Source organism: Cercospora kikuchii, assembly GCF_019650295.1.
Source record: "Cercospora kikuchii DNA, contig_00002, whole genome shotgun sequence".
In the NCBI taxonomy this organism is placed as follows: Eukaryota; Fungi; Ascomycota; class Dothideomycetes; order Mycosphaerellales; family Mycosphaerellaceae; genus Cercospora; species Cercospora kikuchii.
This window is the reverse complement of record NW_025408583.1, coordinates 1,680,003-1,691,101: the sequence shown is the minus strand read 5'-3', so window position 1 is coordinate 1,691,101 and position 11,099 is coordinate 1,680,003. Positions and strand designations below refer to the sequence as shown.

General features: G+C 51.8%; 3 protein-coding genes across 3 annotated transcripts; 2 read left to right on the top strand and 1 right to left on the bottom strand.

Moving 5' to 3' along the window:
- Positions 1 to 3,824: 3,824 nt before the first annotated feature.
- CKM354_000286700 (uncharacterized protein) lies at positions 3,825 to 5,080 on the top strand (the record flags this gene model as incomplete). Its single annotated transcript, XM_044798037.1, has 2 exons — positions 3,825 to 3,896; positions 3,965 to 5,080. 2 exons carry the CDS (start codon positions 3,825 to 3,827, stop codon positions 5,078 to 5,080), a joined length of 1,188 nt encoding a protein of 395 aa, XP_044653972.1.
- Positions 5,081 to 6,470: 1,390 nt separating this feature from the next.
- On the top strand, positions 6,471 to 8,487 carry CKM354_000286600 (uncharacterized protein; the record flags this gene model as incomplete). The annotated part of the gene is made up of 3 exons (XM_044798036.1): positions 6,471 to 7,396; positions 7,495 to 7,966; positions 8,023 to 8,487. 3 exons carry the CDS (start codon positions 6,471 to 6,473, stop codon positions 8,485 to 8,487), a joined length of 1,863 nt encoding a protein of 620 aa, XP_044653971.1.
- Positions 8,488 to 9,309: 822 nt separating this feature from the next.
- Positions 9,310 to 10,569, bottom strand: CKM354_000286500 (uncharacterized protein; the record flags this gene model as incomplete). Its single annotated transcript, XM_044798035.1, has 1 exon — positions 9,310 to 10,569. One exon carries the CDS (start codon positions 10,567 to 10,569, stop codon positions 9,310 to 9,312), a length of 1,260 nt encoding a protein of 419 aa, XP_044653970.1.
- Between the last annotated feature and the right edge of the window lie 530 nt (positions 10,570 to 11,099).

Sequence of the window (11,099 nt, the reverse complement as noted above, 5' to 3'; positions counted from 1 at the left end):
AGCCAGCTAGCAAAGGTGGTGTGAGGCGGCTGCTGTCTATTGTTCGGCTTTCGCTTGCTCGTCTCCGGCATGCCCTATCCTTGTCGGCCTGCCTTTGGCGACGACGAATTCGATCCTGCTGGCATGGCATTACCACATTTGTAATGATGTTGTTACCGCTTTTGGAAAGGGAGAATTGATCAAGCATGGAACTGATTGACTTGATGATGTCGGAGTACTGACAACCGATGTCTAGTAAACTCTGGTAAAGACTTCTCCGAGGACTCTCAAAGGTCACAAGTCCGCAGGCGAGTGACGGAGCGCATGTCGTATCGCGATCCGAACAGCAACATGACTGTTCTGAGCGTTTATACCGAACAGCTTCCTTGCTGTACCGTTGACTTCCGCATGCTAAGTCGGCTCAACCATCTCATCTCGGAGTCCTCCCCTTCCTCTTAGCCTTCGGCCCTTCTCGACCATCTTCTTCTCATGCATGGAACGACTCGTGCACCACGAGTTCTGCAAACGGCCGTCTGGAATTGCCGTCGTGGTGATTCAAACGGCTGCGTATGTCGGTATGTCCTGCTCCATCGTTATCGGTGGCTAGATCGTGCTCGTCTGCGTTGAAATGGCTTGAGTTTAGCCTCCAGCGATTTCGATGAGGAAGAAGAGAGACACACCATCGGATGAACATCTTCCCTTCCGCAGTAATCCGCAGACTCGCACAGACGAGGACAAGTCAGAGCGCATTGTTCTCAGTCGGCATGCCGGACATTGGTGACGAACGTATCTCCTCCCTCAATTGCACTACTGTCCTGCCGTCCTCAGCGTGGACTTCCCTCGGCTTTGTCAAGCTCACATCTACCTCGCCTTCATCTGTCGACAGACAGACATTGCGCCTCGGCAAGTGCATCGGTTCCTGCAACGACTTCTCGATTCCATAGTTGGTCCGAGTAGAAAGGGATGCTGACCGGAGTAAACGAGTAGTCGATGGAGGCGGATAAACCATGTAGTTTCGATGCCCCAACCGACTAATGGCAGTTGTGCAGTAAGTCACAACGTGGGGGCATGGTAAGTCCACGATCTGGGTCTTTCGTACGCTCTTAGGGCTACATCCTGAGGTCCGCTTTGAATCATCTCTCGCTGCAAAATACCGAGAGTACTGCCGCTGTCGCTACTGAAATATCTTGTCCTGGATTTCATCCTTGAGAAGAAGAGGAGGAAGAGGATTACTTTGAGAATAGTATAACCAGAACCTTATGAAAGACGCCGCCGATATGGACTTGGGGCAATCGACAAGTCCATGGTTATTAAGATAGAAGGGGCGAAGCTGCTCAGTGGTGAGGTAAGATAGGACAAATATATGCTAGGTGGACTCTGTTCTGTTGAGGTTGGTTTGCGTCTAGCAGAGAACGATCGACCGATGGCAGATATAACTATGCACGCAATTGAGTAGTTGCGGGAAGATCACTGTGTGTTCTCGTCGGCGGAATTATGGACGAGTGCCTGTCTTTCGTCTTGAAAGGCTTTTGTCTCTGTTGAGTGTGGTAGGTTGATGATATAAAAGTAGGGGTTGCCTGTACAGATTCCGCAAGAAGACATAAACGTCGTGCTGTCTTGGAGCAATGGGCGACTGATGAAGGCCGGCATGCCATGGGTCGTAGAATGGAGCTATCTAAAGAATTGTCAGGTACTACGGACTCTGCCCTCTATATGTACTCCTTCCATTTCCATTCTTCATGACAGACCCACTGGATATCGACATCTCAATGGTACATCCCTCATAAGCGCGAAATTTACACTTTCCGCGAGTCCTTGATGTTTTCATCCTGATGCACTTGACTGTCCGAGGACAGCAACGGCTTGACAATGATGAGCGAACGAGCGAGAGTATCCCATCCAGACTAGCAGAACCATTGCCTGCTCACAGAAATTGTCGTATGAGGTACAAGATGATATGTGTTAGTGTTAACGGGTTGGATACAGCTTGGTTCATATAAGATGACAATGACTTGTACGTAGTTGAATCTGCTGAGAACGAAGACTCATCATTAATGGTTTCCTTGAGCAGTACAGGCACTGAATGAAGTGGAGAGTGAGAGTGAAGAAATGCGTGTAGTCGATCAAAGACACAGCGTCGTCAAAGACGACAGATTTGGCCACATACAGTCATCGCAGTTGAGGTACACTCCCATTGGCACAACAGAAATGATGTACCAGTGATTTGCCAATACATTCACCCTCTCCCCATTCCTGCATCTTACCTCTACCAAGCGACACGATACTCAGCCAGCCCATGTCACACTCGCTTTCGTGAAGAACACCCATGTCTTCGTCAAAGGATCCATAGAGCAGTCCAGACCACCAGGCCTGTACGTATGGTATAGCCGACATCTATCCGCGCTCGCCACTCCACACCGCGGTCCCGAGTCCGCTCGTGTTTCGCAGCCGAGAAGTCTGCGAACACGCAGGGAGATATCAGACCATAATAAGTTCGGCGATGCCGCAAGCGAGAGGAACGATCGCGTGGTGTGCTGTCTTCGTCTCTCGCGATCTGACGGACGTAGTAGATGCTCGCGAGGTTCGCGATTTGCCGTTCTTCCGATCTCCTCGGACACGTGTGATTGTGACGTGCAACTTGTTGGATCGGCGTGGTGTTCGGCATTTGGTATATGTCCTTGAGGAGTTTGGAGGAGCATAGAAGTTACGACAATGACCGGCAAGCAACCGCAAGAGGTTGTTATAGGACAGGGATGTCACTACCACAGATGCGACTCGAGTGCGGAAGTGTTCTGAAGCATCAAGGATCAGTGTAAAGACTGGCAAGAAGCTGTTCATACAAGATGCTCCCCTGTCCAGGAACGAGCGATTCAGGAATCTATGAGACAGTAAGCAAACTGCGATCTTGTCTTGCCGACGTCCTATCAACTTCAACTTGTTGCCAATCGTCAGAAGTGATCGTCTCTATGACAGCTAGGGCACGTTAGCATTGCAGCAGTGGATGAGTGGCAACAATTCCAGTGAGCAGATTTGCATCTGCAGGGTCGAGACCTCGGCCGAAGAGCCCGTGCTGGACTGATGTTCTGGCAACGCAGCAAGGACGAAACTATGCTGATGTGGAGACATCATACAGCGAGACGTCTTCAAGCCTGCAAAGTAGTCGAGTTTTACCTGCCCGCTCGTAGCTGCATCCGCCGCCATCAGCGTGGTGCATGGCAAGACTGAGCTTCACGAACTTGGCCAGATCGTGCTATACGCTCTCACCTCACGGGTCGAGCACGCAGAATATTTGCGCAGTCATGACGTGCCATCGTCCTGCTGCCTGCAGTAGGGTTGCTCAAAGGGACATCGCCTTAATGCTGTGCTCACCAGCTAGAAAGTCATACTCTCTGTAAGTTCGTAGAGCTGTTTCAGGCGAAGGCGTGAAGTCGGATTAGACTACCACCACATTTCTACACGTCAGAGCGGTACATTCGGAGCGGTTGTTGGTTTCAAGTCTTGATGACGATATGGCGGAACGTGGTCAAACATGGCTTGTGTTGGGCGTTTACACGTGGAAAGTCTGATGGAGCTTGCTTCGGGCGGGCTGGATGGGCTTCGAGGCTTCGGGTTGGGCGTTCGTGGTGCTGGACAGATGCGTCTGGCTGGAACAGAATGTGGTACTGTAAGTGTTCGATGGGTGGAAGAAGGTTGGAAGGTGGTTGATGTTTGCAGAAGGCGGTGGTACCATGTCATTGGGCAGGTCCGACATCTTGGCGAGCGATCCCTGAGCGAAGCTTCCGCCTATTCATGTGCAGCTATACACTTTTGTTGCGACTACATACTGCATCACACACGTCCACGCCATGCTGGTTTCCCTCACCGTCGGCAAGGTCGACGCCGGCGTCGCGGTTCTTCTGACCGAAGACAAGCGACTGGTAAGATGATCCCCTTGCAACTCAGAAGATGTTCTCCAAACAAGCCAGCTGTTAACCGTTGACCATAGATTGAATTCCCGTCCATACTGCTCCCACCCGACATCCAATCCGGGAGCATCGTCGACATCAACGTCGCTCGCAACCAGCAAGCCGAGAGCATCGCCGACCAGAAATTTCACGCCCTCCAAACCGACATCTTGAGCGCATTCGGCGCTCAGTCCCCCCAACCTCCTCAATTGCGCTGTCGCAATGCCACGCAGACGAGTATCGTGCTCGAATGGGATCCTGTCGAGCTCGCGACCGCCGAATTCCGCAGCCTGAGTCTGTATCGCAATGGCACGAAGGCTGGCAACATTCCTCGTGACAAGATGAGCACCAAGATCAGTGGACTGGCATTGGACACCGAATACACCTTCCACTTGGTGTTGAGAACGAGCGCGGGACAGTACTCGTCAGAGAAACTGAATGTCAAGACACACAAGATGACCGATTTGCACGGCATCACGATCACGCCAGGTGTAATGCCTGGCCAGCTGAAGGACAGCTTGGCCGAGACAGTGAACAGAATTGGCGCGAAGATGATCGATTCCGTTCGCATAGACACCACACATTTCGTCTGCACCGAAGCGAGAGGGCAGGCGTGGGAGAAAGCAAAGGAGATGAATGTGCCAATCGTAGTGCCAGACTGGGTCAAAGGGTGTGAGAGAGAAGGCAGAATTGTTGGTGTGCGAGGCTATTACCTCGATGCCGATCCCAAGTTGCGACAGATGGGCCCGAGTACGCATCAGCAGCGCGCGAGTGTTACGAGTATACCCGAGCGAGCGAGAGACAGTCCTAGGATCGAGACCACGCCGCCCACCCCAGAACGCTCAGGCAATACGAGACGTGACGAGGAGGACGAGGGCGTGTCTTCGCCTGGCGTGGAACCGCCAACGCCACCGCCGAAGCCTTCGAGCCCGCAAGAACGGATTCCGCAGACGGACGGCGCATCTTCTTCATCGGTGACGGGAACGACGTTGAATGAGAAGGAAGCTGAATCATCAGACGAAGAGACGGACGATACTGAGACGGAGGATCCCGAGAAGTCGACTTCAGCCGGCAAAGTGAAAGAAGCCAGTGATATCGGTGTTGGCAAAGCACCACCTTCTGCAGGAGACGAGCAATTCTCCGAAGTGGAACTGTAGCATAGCATCTTCGTTGCTTTTGTTGCGGCAGAGACGCTGTCTGCATTTATCACAACTGGAGCGGCTTTCTACGAACCTGACATGATTCGTTTGAGGCTTCGGTCGAAGGAAGAAGTCAACAGTATATGCTTACGAGTATAAACAAACAACAATTCGGACTTCTGTGTGCGCTCGTGCCATTCGCAGAGTGCGTTGACGACGATAGCAAGTCGTCGGAAAAGACAACGGATCCCACAGTGCCGGTCTATCAAACAGCGCTGGTGTCCCTCGAGCGAGGTGCTTCGGGGCACTCAGTAGACACGCGATCAAATGGCATTGACATTGACGAGCGATCACGAGTGAACAGGTAGCCCGAATCACCGAATGGCTTCCCAGCCCCAGTCCAATGCCACGACGCCCTGCGGCTGACATTGTGGTACCTCCAGTGACAGGATCGAATCCTGAGACATTATGCAGAGCGCGAGATCACAGCCAAGGGAAGCACACCGAATGATTGTGCATCACGATCCTTATTTCCGATTTCTCAATTGTGCAGAAGAGCGATAACAATACTGTTCTATTGGTCCTCAGCGTTGGAATTGCTCTCCTCCGCAGGCCTCACACGAAAATCGACTCTATGCCACAGGAAGAGCAATTGACAAAAAGAAACTCAATGGCAAGTTGACATTGTCACTGCCGACACTATACGACGGCCGACCGGGTGGAAGTTCGGGAGTATAGGAACCTGCATGAATAGCGAAGCTCACAAGCTCTACGATTGGTACACGTTGCATTCGACGCTTCAAGGTCCAGTATTTTTCTGTTCGCCTATGCACATTTTGCATAGCCTGTCAATCATGGAGACTCACACCATTGAGTCCACAAATATTTCACATTGGCAAGTTGTAATTGGTGTAAGATGATGCAGTATTTGCATATTGGAGGCAAAGGTCGGTGAAGCTACCTGTGCGGCATTTAGTAATTGTTCGTGAAGATCTCAAGGGCAAAGTTGTAGAAGCCATTTGGAATATTACATCCAGGACCTTGTCACTGACTGTCCTAACTAGACGACGCTAGGCAGTTCGTGAAGTAAGAACGCGGGAAGTTTTCTGGCTAATGTCTTGAGCAGTGAAGAAGACCAATGATGGCTTGGCACTTATCTCTTCGTCTGGCTCTAATGCCGGACTAGAGCATCTAAGACATGGACAAGAAGAGACCCGAGGTCGGGTTCATGTAGGCTTTCGCACGAATGCTGAAGAAATGGAGATCATTCCGAGAGAAGTGGCGAGAGCTGTCTGGTGGGGTGAATGAGACAAGTCAGCGGAGTGTGCTGACTGCTTATGAAACCGAGTATTCTCTTCCAAGCTGCGATTTTCCAGGCCTTGGGAAGGAGTCCTAGGACGTAGAAGTGATGACGAAGATGGGTGCCACGCAAGAGATCTCCGCGATTGCTTCGTCCTCTGCCTCTTCCTCAGCGACGCCTCAAGACACATACACCCCTGCATCAAACGAAGAGAAGGAGCACTCACTGCCTACCTACAACACCACCACCAACCCCGTACAAAGAGATCACAACGACTCCTTCGCTTCGCACTGGCGCACCGCCTGGTCCGAATTCAAATACACTCTCACGACCCGTGATGGTCTGATCGGCTCCTACGACTACGCCTACCTCTTCACCCCAAACATATATCCCTTCAACAAAAAGTACCGGGACCACGTCCCACCATTCTTCTATCCTAACGACCGGATCCCTTTTCTTCTGATACTCATCCTTGGCATCCAACACGCTCTCACCATGATTTCCGGCATCGTCACACCAATTTTGGCGATATCACGCGGAGCCTTCTACCTGTCCACCCAAGACACCGAGAGCCTGATCTCCGCGGGCTTCATCACTAGTGGCATAGCTACGCTGCTTCAGATTACGAGGTGCCGGATCAGAGGAACACCGTATTACATTGGCTGCGGAATACTGGCCATCGTAGGACCCACGTTTGATATAATACCCATCGCTCTGAAATATGGTAATGATTTGTTTTCTCGGGGGACATGTCCTATCCAGGAAATTGACGGCACAATGACTCGACTACCTTGCCCGGACGGCTACGGTGCGCTGATTGGAACATGCCTGGTTTGCGTTTGGATGCAATTCTTGGTCTCGCTCATACCAGCGAAGACGCTGAAGAGAATATTTCCGCCCACCGTCACGGGATTGCTGTTACTCGTGCTAGGAGCTTACCTTGTGACAACCGCCGGGGAGAGCTGGGGTGGCGGAGCAAGTTGTCTGGATGGACAGGGAGTGAATGCTTTGTGTCCCAATATTAATGCTCCGAGGTGAGTTACACTTTCATTCTATTCAGCCAAGAAGCAGTGTTGCCCATGCAAGTTTAAATATCGAGAGATGTCTGGGACTGACAGATATCGTTCTTTAGGCCACTGCCATGGGGCGACCCAAAATTCATCGGGATCGGTTTCTCTGTCTTCGTCACAATTCTCCTCGTGGAAATGATTGGATCTCCTTTGATGAAAAGTGCTAGCATCATCTTCGGCCTCGCAGTTGGCAGTGCGATTTCTGGAGCCACGGGTTTCTGGTCTGATACTCAAATCCAGCAAGCTCCAACTGTAACCTTCCTCTGGGTACGAACCTTCAAGCTCAGCGTCGATGGCGCCCTGGTCTTGCCATTGATGATTCTGTTCATCTGCGAGGCCATGGTGTGTATGCCTTCTATCGTGGCGACTTCTGAGGCGAGTGGCATCGAAACCGAGGGCGAAAAGGCGAATACGAGGATCCAGGGTGGAATCTTGTGTGATGCTATTGGAAGTCTGATTGCGGGCTCGGGAATGACTATACCGATGGTTTCCCATGCTGGTAATAATGGTGTGATTGTGGTGACGAGTAATGCGGTAAGTCGCTTCTCCAGATCTGTCTGTTGTGAAATATGAGCTGATTTGTTTTGTAGAGCCGCCGAGCTGGCTATTGCGCCAGTGTAATCACAGTGTTGATGGGAGTATTCGGGAAATTTGGCGCGGTGTTTGCATCGATGCCTAGCACTGTGTTGGGTGGTATGCAGACCTTCCTCTACGCTACCATCGCGATCTCTGGTATGCGAATCTTAGCGACGATTTCGTGGACCCGGCGGAACCGCTTCATCCTCTCGGCTGCTTTTGGTCTGGGTTTACTCGATATCGTGGTACCAGAATGGTTTTCGCAGGTGCTAGCATACGATGGCAGCAATGTGCATCTGATGGGATTCCTGCAAGGCGTCAACTTGATAGTAGAAACTCCCTTCATCTTGAGCATGATTGTGGGCGTTCTGCTGAACACTATTATGCCTCGAGACCGGAGAGAAGACCATCTAGCGCAGACACCCTTCTCTGAAGAGTTGTCCAAGTCAGCACATACAAGTACGAAGCGGGAGGCATGATAGACCTGGTTGAGTCGTCGAATCGATATGCACTCTACGTAATTAATGTTGAGGCTGTCAGTCCCTGCTTCTGAGCTATTTGTTTAACCTGGTTGTCGCATCCACTGGAGGTTCTTCCGTACTGACGCATCAGTGGGGGAGGTTTGTGCGATTTCTACATGGGTCGTGGATCTGTCTCCAATGGTGCATCTGAGTCTTGGCGTTGGTTGGCTTCTGCAAGATCATGGGTGTAGTCCCAGGGTTGCGCAGATACGACGTTGAGGTTGTGGGACGGCCAGGATAGATATGCAAGTATGCATACTCGGCCGTCTTTGTCAGACGTTGAAACCTTCAAGCGAGCTTTGCGGTTGGCGAGTGGGTCTGCGGGTCGCACGAACCCGGGTTCGATACATCGATGATCAGCGTAATACACACAGATAACTTGCTTATTGTCGGTGTGGCGTGGCAGATGTACGATATCATCCTGGTCTGGACTGTCTTCACTCCGTCCACGAAGGAGCTTCCTCCGAGATTGTCTGAAGGTGAGAAAGTAGGTGCCGCAGCAAAGGAGAGGATCACATTGGTACGGGAAACCTGATCCAGATTGTGTGCTATGTGTTGCATCCATAGCGCGCCATCACTCACCGAGATGATCGCCTCTTTCGGGTCTCATCCATCACCAGGACCGCTTTGGGCAGCATTTGCCTCCCAAGTGATGAGGATTCTTGGGGGTCAAGAAGTGCGGCATTTAGGCACATGAAAATGGGACGTTCTGCCATCTGTCCTCTCCAGCAACCCCAAGATTACCAGCTGAAGCATGCATCCACTAGTAGCCTCGCCTCTTCAACTCGTTTGTAGATCATCTGGTACGAAGACCTCACTTCGAAACAAGTACCTTGCAGTACGACCAAAACACAGAGTCTCGAAAGCTGGATCACCATCTCCGAGGCCCTCACGCGTGGCAATGGTGATCGGCAACACTCCACCAGGATGCTTCACATTGAAGATGCCGTCGTTCTCGGCACCCTCTCTCATGATCTTCGCCACCAAGCTGCCGGGGACGCGACTGCAAGCGGCCGTACAGGTCGCTCCAGCGCCAGCCATCGCGGAGTGGCAAGCATTATTAAGAAATAGTCTCGATTGAATATGCGCTCCATCGCCATCTGGGCATTCAGACAGAAGAGCGACCATTGGTAGGATTGGTGAATCTTGGTCGACTGTTTCCGGACTTCGGCACATGCCTACGTTGTGAGCTGCCTTGCCACGAAACTCTCGTACTAGAGCCAGTAACATGTGGTCTTCATTGATCTTCTTGGGGTGCTCGTCACCTTGCAAGCCAAAGTCGCTAGCTCGTCCAAAGGCTATGATGTGCGCTGCATCGCAGATAGTGTACTCGATCGTCCTGCCATCGTTTAATTGCATTTTGGACAGCGGCTCACCGTTGGGCATGAGTCCTCGCTTGACAGCTCCACCAACAGTATGACGATAGTCCATGAGTATCGGTGAGCCAGTACCTGGGCAGCCAGCGATGGCATAATCGCCCTTCTCTACGAATCGACCATTCCGCACATCGATCGGAACATGTGCTACCAGAACCTTCTTTGTTGAGAGTGGCTGGAATATTCTTACTTCCTGCGTCGTGTAGTTCTCGACAACGTTCGTGATTCGCCTGTCCTTGACGAGTCCCTCATTGATGGCAAAGGGACCGACTCCTGCAGAGATGTTCCCGCACCCCGCATTGTAGTCAATGAAACTGTCTTGTACGGACACTTGGACAAAAATGAAGTCGACATCGGCATCCTCACGCTCAGATGGGCGGATGATGGCTATTTTCGAGGTGACAGGATATGTCCCTCCCATGCCATCAATCTGCATGGGATCTGGGGAACCCATAATCCGCATCAGGAAGCGATCCCGAGCTGCTCCGGCTGGTGGTATGTCGTATTCATGGAAAAATAAAGCTTTACTTGTGCCCCCACGGATGTACACAGCTGGAACGGAGGTCGCCATATCGCTTGCATGCATTTGTTTGAGAGTGCGTTGTTTCCTGGATCGCTTCGATGCATCTGTTTGTCCGATTGTTGAAGGGTTTGGCGGGACCATGCTGCTGCAGGGTTCAAAGCACGACGCGGTGTCGAGGCTGGACGACGTAGCTCACTGCCTCTTCAGGAAGCTGAGCGAACGTCACGTGTCGTGGCTGTCGACGTACATGGAACTTTGACAAACAGCGAATGGCCAACCATCACGACCGTGCTTGCTGCAGAAACACTAACTTCCAGATAGTATGCCATAGCCTAGAGTTACATGAGACGGGTTGCGTGCGTCCAGTGCTGTTGAACAAGGCCGAGATAAGCGAACGGCATTGCACTGCTGCTCTTCACTATTCGAACAAACTTGACAAGCAAGCGTTCCGCGCAGAGCAGGTCTGGACTCGCTTCAAAGTGGATCCCCCAGAGCGGACCTACCATCCGCACGTACGTGGAGGCGGTATGCACATCATCAGGAGGATCCTACTCCTGGAGCGCGGCACTCCCGGGAAAGGAGCCAAACCACGTCTGTGTCTGCATCCCTCGTTGCGACGTTATGCTCAGTGCCGGCTTACCTTTCTGCTTCTCGCAGTTACCTCCTAACGC